Source organism: Canis lupus, chromosome 5 (assembly GCF_011100685.1).
Source record: "Canis lupus familiaris isolate Mischka breed German Shepherd chromosome 5, alternate assembly UU_Cfam_GSD_1.0, whole genome shotgun sequence".
Classification (NCBI taxonomy): domain Eukaryota; kingdom Metazoa; phylum Chordata; class Mammalia; order Carnivora; family Canidae; genus Canis; species Canis lupus.
In genome coordinates, this window is record NC_049226.1 from 9,147,684 (window position 1) to 9,160,901 (window position 13,218).

The window sequence follows — 13,218 nt, forward strand, 5'->3', positions numbered from 1 at the left end:
CCAGGGCTTCTACTCCGAGGCCCTCGATGAGGAACTTGAGCCTCCCTTCGTCCCCCAGAAGGCTTGAGCAGCTCAGTGGTGGCTTCTGGGGGGCTGAGTGCCCGAGGGCTGTGGCCACACCTCCATCCCCTCCCTCAGCAGCTGGGATGTATTAGTTCCCAGCTGTATGCTGAGAATTAAATTAGGCTCCTGTACTTAACTACACCCGGCTCAGCATTCTTGGACAACAGAGGCCTTGCTGCAGCCCTCCCGTTAATCCCCACCAAACCCAGACTTCTCCCAGCTGCCCCGGCAGGCAAAACAAGGCTTGGGGTGGGCGGGTGGACAGCAGCAGCCACCAGCTGTGCCAGTCCAATGCTCTTTGGCCTTTTGGCCCTGCCCTCGTCTGTCCTTGAGCCTTGGGTACCAGGCCTTTGCACTCACCACCTGCTAAGTATGGGAAGTGAACCCATGTCAGGTCCCCACTTCTACTGTTGAGCTAGGAGAGCAGGATCCAGCTACAAGAGAAACGGAACCGGCGTGCCTGCCTCTTTATTGGTACCCCCGGGGTCCCCAACACTGCCCGAGCAGACGAGAGGATGAAGTCTGTATCTACTGATGGAGGAGGAAGCTCGTCCCCCCTTGCAGCCCCAAGAGTCCTAGGTCTCCACAGTCTGGGCCTCCTGCACCGCAGGGAAAGGTCCCGATGTAGAGTCGCACCCCCAAAAGCTTTCGCATTGAGGAGCCATGTAAATGCTGCAGTCACTCGTGGAAAGCTACTGACGGGGCAGAGGGTTTGCCGCATAGGAGGCTGGCTGTGGAGAGCCCACAAGGAGCACGGAGTGGACATGCTGGGGCCGGTGTGGGGACAAAAGGACGTGCGCTTGAAGGTTGGGGAATGACACGTGCTTTTGAGTTTTCAAGGGGAGAGAGTCAGTGGTGGTCCACATGCCAGGCATTCGGTAAAGTGGGGATTTCTGGGGGTGGTGTTGTGGGGGAAAGGGATGGATGGAATGGCCACTACACGCTCACACCGGGCTGGGGCTGTCAGGATCCCAGGACCTAACGTGAGCAAGAGCCTGCCCGCTCTGTGTCTGCACATTCATGCCCCCCTCACAGCATAGACCCTCCACGTGCTCCCTGAGAACGGCTGAGTGTGAACCACTACGGAGAAGGGGGGCCTGGCAGGGACGGCTGCAGGTCCCCGGCCCACGGCAGGCCCTCATTGCACGTTTGCTGAGTGAATGAATGTCCTAGCTGGCTGCAGTGCACATTCTAGATACTCAGTCAACCCTGATAATACAGACTTGAGAGATCGGGGTAGAGAAAATAGGAGAGGGTGATGGAAAGGGTCGGAGAATGCAGGCTTCTGGGACAGCACAGCCACACAGCTAACTCAGAGTCCCCAGAGAACCGGGTGTGGAGAAAGGTGCACATTGGGTGGGTGGGGAGGCACGGGTCCCAAGTGATGGGTCTGAAAGACTGGGGGAGCCCAACCCACAAAAGCAGGCCTCTAAAAGGAGGAGAGAAGACAGCAGGAAGACGGGGCGCAGATGCCACCTTCTCCAGAGGTGCAGCCAGGATGGAGTCTCTGGAGAACTCGGGGAGGGCACTGCTGTGTCCGAGCTGAGGGATGGAAACTGGGAACCAGGCGTTGGGGGGAGAAGTATTGGACGACCTACAGATACCATCCTGGCCTTTTTTCTAGCAAGAAGCCAATAGGATCCTGAGCAGAAGGGCGATTCCAGGAACAGGCAGGTAGGGAAGGACAGGACAGAGGGGCTCCTGTGACCAGTGAGTGGGGGCATCTGGTCCAAAGGAACCTCTCATTAAGAAGTTTCCCCAGATACTCACAAGCAGACTCGATTTACCTGCACCTGGATCTCCCTGAGGGAGGGGCTGGGTGCATTGGTCGGACACCTGCTCTGAGGGGGAAGCAGGGCAGGGGTGGGGGCAGGACTGGGACTGGGGGCTCCAGACCATGGTCCCAGAAGTTGGTGACAGATAAGCTCAAGTAGGATCTGAACCGGGTTTTACAAATGCAGCAATCCCTCCAGGGGTCTGTGTGGGGCGGCCCTCCAGAGGTGGGGGGGAGCCCAGGGTACAGCAGAGGCAGGCCTGGCTCTGACCCGCCCCCGGGGAAGGCCGCCGCGCCCCCTTCCCGTCACCTGGTCAGTCACACTCACCTGCGGGCTGTCCTGGTAGGGTGGGGGAGGGACATTCTGCGTGGCCATCATCGTCAGAGCGGGGGCTGGGGAGGCATGTTGCATCATGGGGTTGATTCACATCGAGGATCTGTGGCAGGAGAAAGGGGGCCGCACCGTTAATAGGCTGTGCGCAAGGGGCCCTGGGGACCGGCCGGCTTGACATTTCTCAGGCTGGGCCACCTAGACTGACGGGACACAGCAAGCGCTGGAGGCCCTTCAGGGGAGCAAATGAGAGCTAAGGGGGGAGGCCTGGGTGGGGAGGGGCTGGCTGAGCTATTTTGACTTGAAAGAAACGATATTCAAATCACATGTGAAACAACCTGTCCACCCACAGCCATGGTTTGTTCAGCATCACCAGGGGCCTGGTCTGGGAGGGGGGAAGAGGTAGGGGGCTCGGCCGGTGGCAGCTCAGGGCATTGGCGGCATTCGGGGATCCCACAAGACAGAAGAGTGCTGGCCCCTTCCCAGGCTTCTGGAACGGCCACCTGAGCTCTGGGAGGGGGGCTCAAAAACCCCTGTCCCTGCAGGAGGCATCAGGCCCTTCCACTTCCAAGGCCCAGCCCCCTGCACCGGGGTCTGGTCTGGGGGGGGGGGGGCGCAGCCCAACCCCTCCCAGGTGTGCTAGCCACACCCCCTAGTGGCAAGTGGAGTGCCCCGGGCTGAGGGGTGGAGTTGGCACCTGGGCACCTGGGCACCTGGGGGGACCAGTGGGTCTTCAGGGAACCTCCAGGCTGGGGTGAGCCTCCCGTCACTTGGCGAGTTTTTCTAGGTGTGTGCTGGAGACTCTGGGCATAGGGATGTAAGTCAGCCTCCTTAGCCTTCGTTCAGTACAGAGGCACAGGCACCTGGGGCCAGAAGGGCAGAGCCAAGTCCACCCCCTCCTACAGAGGGGACGAGGCCAAGAGGAAGGATGTGTGCAGGGTGGAGGTGGGGATGGGGGATGCTGCTAGTGAAGCCGGGGTCAGTCCCCGGTGTCCTCCACTGCGCTGCCCCCTGACCCATCACCAGTAAGCCAGCTGCCCCTCCTGAGCCTCAAGCTTTCTTCTTGACCTGGAACGTGGTGCTGTAAGTGGAGACCGCTGGCAATACCCCCCAAGGAAACAGAATGCCCAGAAAGCTGTTGAGCTACACTAGATGCCCTGAAATATTTAGAGCTGGAAACCACAGGCTAGTTGCCTGACCCAGGGCTGTCCGTTGTGGGGCCTGGAAACTCTTAAGAACCTCAGTGGGGCTAGGGACCTGGGTGGAGGGTGCTGATGAGCCAGGTGTGCGCACAGACTCAGGCCCTCCCTCCCCTCTCCCTGAGGGCCCGGTGGGGCTCCACCCGCTCCCACCATGCCCTCCCACCCCTTTCCTAGGGTCTTCTGAAATGTTCTGCAGGAATTCTGTGGTAATCCCCGGGTGTTTGGAGCTGCCCAAGGGAAGGGGCTGGTCTCCAGAGCCCTGAGGGTTGTGTGTGTGTATGTGTGTGAGAGAGAGAGAAAGAGGGAGAGAGAGAGAGAGAGGGAATGCGGGTGTTGTTTGGTTATTTTTCAGGAAGAAGAGGAAGTAGAAAGCCTGGCCTGATCTCTGTCTCTGAGGCACGACTATGTTCTGACCTTCAGTGCCCAAGCAAAGACACGGGACATGTAGGTGTCCATTCAAGGACTATTTATTGGGTGTCAACTACATGCAAAGAACTGAGCTAGGAGGTGGGAAAGGGTACACGAAGGAGGCAAGATCCTCTTTCCAAGGAGTGTTATCAATCGGGAAGGTGATGGCCCGGCAGGCAAGAAGAAAGCGAAATGAAGGTTCCAGAACGGACCGGGTAGGGAGAGAGGGCTTTTGCTGTGACTGCAGGGCATTCCCCTTGGCCTCACTCCCACCTACACCTCGCCTACCCCGGCCTTACTTCAGAGGAGGGGCCACCGGGATGTGTTGGCAACAGAAACACTCAGGGTGTCCCCACCTCACGCACACCTGAGGCACCCAGATCCATGCTTTCTTTCTGCAAAGAGTGTCGGGAGGGAGCCCTTGGGGGAGCTGGTCACTTCAGGCGAGAGGACCAACCTGCTTTCGTGGCTGGGTGTTTGGGTGGCGGTAAACATCCAAGGAAGGGTGGAAAGGGTTCCCGAGGACAAAAGAGCATAGAGGCTCCTTGAGATGTCGGAAGAAACTTCCAGAATTAAGACGTTTGAGATACTAAAATGGGTGCGGAGTCTCTTTTGGACCTGGGGCGGGGGTGCGGGGAGAGGGAAGGAAATCGGGCTACTTCAGGGGTGTGTTAGGCTCAGGCTTTCCTGGGACTGCGGCAGATGAGGGGACACTGGTTGGGGCCTCAGGACCGGCCCTGGGGACCTGTTCCTTGGAGCTCCAGGCTTGGATGCTCCTTGGCCAGGAGAGCGCTGCGGGGCGTAGTGCCAGCGGCGTCCAGCAGAGGGCCTGGAGGGCCTTCTCTCCCCTCCCGGGGCCACCCGGTTCCCCTTAACCTCTGCGCTGGGCCTGGGGGTAACCCCATCCCACGGGTGAGAAAGGCAGAGCAGAGGACGCCGTCGGAGGAGGGCCGGGGCCACCAGATTGGGGCATTCTTTTGTTGGCTGTGCAAGGAATGGGAGGTGGGGTCACTTTAGAGTTGCTGTCCCTAGAAATACTTGCGATGGCAGGAGGGCTACGCGGTCTGGAGGCAAGGAGAGGCACGTTGCAGCCAGAAGCAAACACCCACCCGCCTGGGCTAAGAGGAGATTTTTTTGTCTCTGGCCTGTCAGGCTCGAGCAGGGGTCAGACCCGCCTCGCCAGAGGACACAAGAACAATTTTCTGAGGACCCAGATGGCCTTTGCCCCTCCCGTCCCCCTCTCCGGGGTCACCGCAGGCCACTAGGCCACTAACCCATTGCCCTCTGGGGGCTTCTCCTGCCGGAGAACAGGAGGACTTTTCATCGTTGGTTCTCTGCTCACTCAGGCACAGAAGGTTCTGGTGGGGAGACGCGGGGGGAGACCCCACACCCATCTCTGGAAGCTTGCTCTTCGCTTCACACTACTCCGCAGGCCCAGGCACCCTGGTCCTTGGGAACACCCCCTCCCCCAGCTGGCTGGCCTGGGGGTACGTGGAACCACCCTGGAGAGGAAGGCGGGGATCCAGCTTCTCTTGTCTGAAACTGGGCCCAGTGAGACTCCAGAGCTGCGTGGGGGGAGCTCCCCGCACAATCACGGGGTGCCCGGGCCTCTTTGGGAGCACGGAGGGGAGGAGCAGGCCTGGGCTCTGGAAACCCAGCCCGGGGCTTCCAGCATGTGTCAGCGGCTCCTGTGCGGAGGCCCCAGGGCTGTTACCAGACACCAGGGCACTCAAGGGGGCACGGCCAAGAGACTGCGGATGGAGGACACACGAGGAATGATTTACCGCAGGGAAACCTTCCCAGGGAAGAGAGGCTCAGGTCAAAAGGCTGTTCTTAATGCTGAAAACCTTTACTATATGACAGCTAGGAGCGGGGGAGTGGGGGTGGGGGTGGGGGGGACCCTAAGGCAACATTCAACCCGACAATGATACCCAAGAAGTAATCTGTGTCCCTGATATTATCAAAAGGAGTCCAGGCTGCCATTTCACAGAGCTCAGGACCCAGGAAGGCCGTGTTGCACGGACTGGGGGTGGGTGAGGGGGCGTAAAAAGACACCCCGTTGTAGGAAGTAGGAATGGGCAGCTCAAGAGCACCGCCTCCCTCTCTCCTCAACTCTTGCGCCCCTCAGCCCTGCAAGGTGAGGCCCTGGGTCTGAAGCCCAAACTCCAGTGTGTTGACAAACAGGCTTAGAAAAAAAAAATAGCAAGCTCGTTAGGAAGGAGCTCATTAGGACTTGTTGACATGAAACCCATTAGACCAATTAACATTCCATTAACGGCCTGGGGCACCAAGGGGTTAATGCTGCCCGGCAGTAATTGGGCTGGGGTGCTGGGGTTGGGGGCTCAGGGCCTCCAGGATGAGAAACAAAGTCTAATTGGGAACTCTCTGGCCAGCTGGCCCGACAGCATTTGTTCTTGCCCTCTGACCCTAGCTGAGACTACACCGCATCCGGCACCCACTTTGGGAGGGGGGGACGGGACCAGCTCTCCTTTGGCCCCTCACAGCCGCGCCTCAGTGCCCCAGACAGGAGACTGGGGGGATGGTGGGCACAGGCCAAGGCGTGGATGGCTTTTCCACCCTGTTGGACTCTGAGAGTCCTGTTTTCTTCGTCCATCCCTGCCCCCACCCCCTTCTGCTCCAGTGTCTCTCTTAGGGCCCAGGCTGGAAAGTCTCCTGGACTCTCCCAGTTATAGGTGTGCCATCGAAGCTTCCAAAAGCTCTTTGGAGAAGCGAGGATCCTGGAGGCCCCAGAACCTGATTCGGCTGAGGAGTGTTGTAGTTTAGGCACAGGGGTGGGGAGAGGGAGCACTGGGTCTCCCTTCCTTTCTCCCTTCCCCAGAAAGGAAGCTACGACACACTGCGGAGGGCCCCCTAGAAGCCCTTGTCTCCCGTCCTCTGACCCCCACGAGCAATATTTTCATGATTTTCCTCCCCGGGGTACACGTAGAGGCTGTGGAAGTCCCATCCCCTGCATGGGCCTCAATTTCCTCTTTTGTAAATGCCCTTGATTGAAGCCTTGTGCTGAGGGTTGAAAAGTCTGGATTCCTCATCTAGCCCTGCCACTTCTCGGTGGCCGGGACAAGCCACGTTCCCCTCCTGGACTGCCACCACGAGGGATTTCACCGGAATATTCTGCGGGTCTTTGCCCAGGGTTAGCCCTCCACGTGAGCTTCGTCGAATGGAATGGAAATAGTTGGACTGGAGCTTCATTTCAAAGGCCAGCCAGCTGGCGGGTCTTCTCTTCCTCACTTCCCATTTGGGAGTAAGGGAGGGAGGCCAGAGAGCCAGGAGCCCTCCCCAGCGCACCCAGGTGGTTGGTTACCAGCCCACCCCCAACCCCAGGCTGGGGGGGCCTCCCCGCAGCTGCCCAGGCCTGGGTTCTGACGTCTAGACAGGTTTGCAGGAGGCTGAAATAACAGAGTGAACTCAGCAGGAAGGGCCAGAAGGCTGCGTTAGTAACCTGGCTGGCTGCAGCTTCTCCCCCAGGAGCCGCGCCTCACCCAGGGCACAATCCGTCTATTTTCCTTTCAGCCTAGAGCCTCCTCCAAAAGGATGGTCTGGGGCCCGGCTCCCTTCCCAGAGGCGGCCTGTAGGTGGCGCCTCGGAGCCCCGCTTTAATTGCATTATATAATATAACCTGTTTACTAAATCATGTAATTCAGTCGCCTTAGGATTTACAGCTTCGGATGTGTATAGAGAATTGGACTTTGAGTCAAATTTAAAAACAAATAAAAATGAGAGGCAGCTGTTGCTGATAGTGTGATATTCATCTTTTGGAAACAAATTCACCCCACTGCTATAAATTATGCCTGGAAAAAAAGTGTTGTTGGTGGGAAGGAGTTGGCTAGGTCTCCTGTGCTGGCAACTCAGAGCGATGAATCTTGAAATAACGGTGTCAACCTGTCACCGATTTCATGTGACTCTGTGGATTTATCTAAAGAAACGCAGGGGTGCGCGCGCGGGCTCGCACGCACACACACACACACACACACACACCCCAGATTTCCTCGCAAAACACGGGAAGGGCTAGGAATCTCGAGCTTTAGAGGAAAGACAGTGGTCACTGTGCAGGGTGTACGGGGTCAGCGCTGGGTGGTGACGGGGTGGGACCAGTGCAGGGATGGTGGAGAGCACAGAGGTGAGGATGTACCTCCGGGCTGGGACGCTGTAAAATGTGACAAGGTCTGGTTGAAATATTTGCAAGCGATGGAAAAGTGAAGGGTCCTTGGGGAGCGGAGGGGAAGGGGCCAGCCCCCCAGGAGCCCACCAAACACTGGACCAGGTGCTCTAGGAATTGGGTGGCATGGCTCAGGGGCCCGAGGATTCAGACGACAGGAATGCCGTGGCCTAGGGGATGCTGCTTTGACCCATCTCTCTGACCTTGGGTGCTGGGGGCAAATGGAAGACCTCTAGTTTGATAAGAGCAGGCTCAGAGTGGGGTGGGGAGCCAGGCAGGTAACTATGTCACTGAAGGAGCACAGGTGGAAGGGGACCCAAGCAGGCTTTGCACTCAGGATCAGACCCCTGCTCACTCCTGTGCTGAGGGCTGGCTGGTAAAGGTCCAAAGTTAGCCACGGCTCCACCATTACCCAGGTCCCCGGGGACACTGCACCTGGCACAGAGCCCAAGTCATTGCAGAATGCCCCAGCCCTTCCCTGCTGCTCCTGTGGTTCCTGCTTGGACCTCTCAATAGGTCTCTACTGACTTCAGCAAAGATAGCAGGCAACTCAGACTCCCTGGCCACCCACAGCCCTCTGAACTAATTGTGATTTGCCACCTTTCTGAGAAGCCTACTTGGGTGTTGGTGCCAGGTCATGCCCTATTATTATGGTGCTGGTCTCCAGGGAACAGAGTGGAGACGGAGCAGAAGCCAGCGTGAGCTTTAACTGGGATTGCTGTCTTCTGACTCCCTGAGAGACATGAAAACAGCTTTTTTGTCCCCACCCTTCTCTCCTCCTTCAGCCCTTAACCTGCCACGCAGGGCAAATGGTCTTTGGAAGGTGTGAGAGCCTTCTGTGAGGTCAGAGAAGCCAGAGACCCTCCTGCTCCTCATACCAGGATTATAGTCTCCTCCAAATGGCCACGGTCCTCCTTCCAAGGGCCTCTACTCCTCTCCTTTCCCCACCCCCAAAGCCATTTTTCGGTGTGGTCTTTATCTGGAATCCCAGTATGTCTCCCATGTGTATGGCTGGGTCAACAGATCGTCTATGCACTCACTGACCCCAGTCTAGATACCCCGTTCTGGGAAGCGAGGGTGGTTATCATCCACCCTGGACCCCTCTGTGCACACAGTTTAGGCAGGGGATGCTCAGTGGTTACAGAAGGCAGAGGACTGGACTCCGTCCTGGCTGTGAGTGGGCCTGCTGGCAGTCACGGACCCACATCACCCCCTGAGCAGATTTCCCAGAGAGGAGCCCCCCTCTTGCTTCCTGCCATGCTTCTCTGATCATCAGGGTTCTGAGAACTTCAGCGCCCAGACTTTGGGCACATCAGGGCTGCTGCTTTGCCCCTTGACGCTCCTAGTTTAGCTATTTTGCAATTTGGCTTCAAGCATGTGGACCAGGGTCAGAGTTGGGAGAGGAACTCATGCTCTGCACCATCCCTCATTCCTGCCTGCCTCTACTTCCCCACACCAGGGCCAGAAAGTGACAGAGCAGTCACTCGCCTCCCTGCCTAGCCTGTCACACCTTTCCCGGCTTCAAAAAGCTGCTGATATATTTTACAAACTGAAACAGCAATTTAATTCCCCCTGATAGCAGCAATTGTCCATTAGATCTTCCTACCGAGGAGCTTTAACAATAATTCCTTTCATCCGACTGCTTGCTTCTTCTTGATCTGAGAATCAATCCCATAAATAGCAGGCAAGAGTTTTCACATTACTCTCCCCCTCCAGCTTTTAGCATTTTGATGAAGATTCTCATCTCCTCTTAAAGCACTTCACAACTTGGCAATTTTTCCCCCTTTGGTTCCTTTAAACAAAATAAAACAAAAAAACAGAAAGTGGTGGGGGGAGCGTGCTACTTCTCAGGGTAAGTGCGGCCCTTGCATGTGTCTCACAGGTAAGTGCCTTGCACCTTTGCCTGAGCAGAGGCAGGGGGTTGGCAGCAATGACCTCCAATGGCCACCTCCTGACAGCTCAAAGTGGGTGCTACTCTGCCCCAGAGGGGCACCATGATAGGTTCCTCACCACCCACAGTTGGGTCCGGCTTTTGTCGGCGATGCCCGACTCAGAGTATTTTAACCTTTCCAGAAAGTCTGTCCCCTTGGTGCCACATCTCAGGAGTGGAGGCCGGGAGGCCGTGCTGCTGCCCTGGGGTGGGGTCCTCTCCCTGGACCTGTGGCCAAGGTCCCACCCAGCACTCGGGCAACTCTTGAACCTAGAGCTGGGAGTCTGCTCTCTCTCATTGCCAGCCCCAAATAGCACAGGCAGGAGAGGTGGGGAGGAACAGGGAAAGGAGGGAGCTAGAGACCTTTCATTCAATTGTTTCTCTTTTCTTTTAAATCTGCAGGCAGTCCCAGCGATCAGGGGCAGAGGAGAACCGTCTAGTTCTTCCGAGGGTACCGTGAGGGCGGTGAGGGTGGATTGCCAGGGCACCTGGGAGCCCCAGCCGCTCCCTCAAGAGAGCGTCACGTGCTCTCTTGTCTGCACACACACACACAGAGAGAAACAAATCTAAAAATGAACCCAGGGACCGAAATCCCCCTCGACAAACCTGATTCCCAGGTTTATTATTATTTGTCAAGAGCTGACGGCAGCCGCTGCTCGGGAACGGAGCTGAGAAAACAACACGGGCTAGGCCCCTGAGGCTCACAACTCAGCAGAGACAGAGGAACAGCTCGGATGCTGGGGAGCCCAGATGGAAGGAGGGCTTCTGTTCTGGAAGGAGCCAGGCAGCCACCTCCCTGCTGCCCTGTCTGCCTCCCTCCCTTTCAGAAATCATTGTCTTCTCTGAGGCGGGCACTCCCGGGGAGCCGGGAAGAGGAAGGAAAGCAGGGGTGGGCAGGGAGGGGGCTGGATCCACAGGACTGGGTGGGCGGCAGAGGGGAAGGGACCACAGAGATAAGGGACCCTGTCTCCTATCCCGTCTGTCCCTTGTGATGCTCTCAGATTCTCCTGGAACCAGGGGATCCTGAGAGGGTCAGCCAAGCCCCTTTTCACCTGTACGACCACACCAAGTCCTCTGGCTGGATGATGCCTGGTTCTCTAAAATTGTCTCCAGAAAAAAATGGTCAGGAGTCACGGTTGTTGAAGCAAGTGGCTCTCTGGGCTGAGTTTATCATGGAAAAGCCACTCATCCTGGTACATCCTCACCCAGCTAATGGGTGTCCTTCCTCCCGAGGCCTTTGCAGTGGCCCAGGCAAGCTTGTGAGGAACTGGCAGAGTCAGGCCCCAAGGTCAGTTCAGCGAGCCTTGGTCCTCATGGCTGTTTGGAGGCAGGGACACTGGCTCTGTGTTCCTCACCTGTTGGGAAAGGGAGCCCCAGGGAAAGGAGGATGGTGGCTGCCACGTGTGAAAAAGTGATGCCGGGCAGCAGTCCCACTCGTGGGACTCAAGGCCCAGCTGAACAGACATGCCCCCCATCACCTTAGGAAAGTTTTCCTCCCTGCTTTTTGCTGTGCTTCTCCTCTGCCATCTAAGTCCCTGTAGGGGACACCACTCTGGTGTCCTTTCCTTCATCCACATTTTGCTCAAAACTCTACTCTTCCATGAAGCAGAGTAGAGCATGGAAGCTTGAAAGATCACTACCCGAGTTTCTATGTTACAAGACGTCTGCTTTCCATCCACGCGTCCCGTCTTGCCCATTGAACCCTGTGCCCCCCGGCACACAAGGATCATGGCTTTTCCTTGGGTTTCCTTTCTAGGGGGCAGAAATCCTGGGCCACATGATTTCACAAGCTCTATATCCTTACAGGGCGTGAATTTATACACAGTTACAGTTTAATTTCTTGGGCTTACTGTTACAATGTAAAACAAACAGACAAATCTGGAAAATATAGCTCTTTGAGTCCCAGCAGTCATTCACACCTCAGTGAGAACGAGTTTGTTTCCCCGGAGCAAATTTTGATAGGGGTGAGATGGTAAGTGGAATTGATAACAGCTGCCATTTATCGAGCTTTCCCCACGCCCGGGGCATGAGGCTTATCTATGTGATGCAGATAACCTTGTGTATTCCCACCCCCCCCCACCCCGCCACCGCATGGTGAAGGCAAGAGGCTGTGCCCATTCATAGATGTGAAAACTGAGGTTCAACGAGGTTGAGGAGGTTTTCCAATGTGATACAAGGTCTGCTTGCAGAGTCTGCATGTTTAACCTAGAAGTCTCAGGGTAGAGGTGGGGAACACCGGAGGGGGAGTGAGCTTCCCAGAAGGTGGGGGAAGTACAGAAGAGGGAAGGGTGAATGTGGAAATGAGCTACCAACAGAGTCGGGCCATCCCGTACCGGCTGTCCTTTAACGTTCACACGCCCTGGATTTCTGCGGATTATAGCAATCCACCTAAAGGTCTCCCGGCTGCCAAATCTGGGCATCCGTACCCCCCGTTAATGCGCACGGTCTTGGCACCTTTGGATAGTGGCACCGCTTCGGGAGCAGCCCGCTTCCGCCAGCCCTGTCACCCTCGGACCGCAGCGTGGGCACACATTTTATTTAAAGATTTCACTGCATTCTGCTCTTCTCATTTCACAAAAATGAGTGGAAGATGGAAAGCTGGAAGTGCTGATCCCAGGGATAAGAAGTAGGGGTCTCATAAACATAATACCGCTGAGACAAAGATGGAAAACATCAAGCATGCTGAAAGAGGCAAATCTTGAGTTTCCATCGTAGACTCCCTGGACTGTGGGCTCAATTATAAAGGGGAGGAACAGAATTAAAGGATGCACACAAAATGACAGAAATCCATGGTGGAAACCTGCATGTGGGGGGCGACGCGTAATTGGGAATTCTATTGTGTGTTCGAGCTGCCTGGGTGGGAGTGGAAGTCTGGGGACCCATGCTGTGCCAATGCGGGGCCAGCCAGGGCCCTAACCCCACACTCTGTGGCGCTGGGGCCAGGGCTCTGACTCACATCTCCTTCCTGTCAGCCCGGGCGCGGGGTCCCACTGTGGTCCAGGTGGGGGCCACCAGGGGCGGGGTGCGCCGGAAGGGAGCGTGCAGCCCGCAGCCCGTCTGCTCCCTGTGGCTGTCTCCGCTTGGACTTCTTTCCCCACCCCGCTCCTGGTTTTCCAGGGACCACCCACAGCTGCAAAGAAGTCCCTGTTCTGGAGGGAAGTAGGCCCATGACTCACAGGCTAAGAGGCACCTGGCTCTATCTCTGGAAAGCCTGTCCAGTTGAGCAGTATGGGCTTTTTCAAGTTGGGGCTGCCCTGCCGTAGGGGGCATCTCACTCCCCGTCATATCTCCCTGAGTTCTAGCCTTATCCCCCTGCAGAAGTCCCTTCCTGCT

The 13,218-nt window shown here is 56.9% G+C and overlaps 1 protein-coding gene across 13 annotated transcripts in view; it reads right to left on the reverse strand.

The window, feature by feature from the left end:
• PKNOX2 (PBX/knotted 1 homeobox 2) overlaps window positions 1-13,218 on the reverse strand; it is a 310,043-nt gene that overhangs the window by 74,892 nt on the left and 221,933 nt on the right. For 12 of the 13 annotated variants that reach the window (XM_038535746.1, XM_038535750.1, XM_038535757.1 and 9 more), the window contains one exon: window positions 2,166-2,274. The exons of the other annotated variant lie outside the window; for it this stretch is intronic. In XM_038535746.1, the coding sequence (XP_038391674.1) occupies window positions 2,166-2,252 (87 nt within the window). In that variant the 5' untranslated portion in view covers window positions 2,253-2,274. The remainder of the gene's footprint in view (window positions 1-2,165; window positions 2,275-13,218) is intronic. 13 annotated transcript variants of the gene reach the window in all.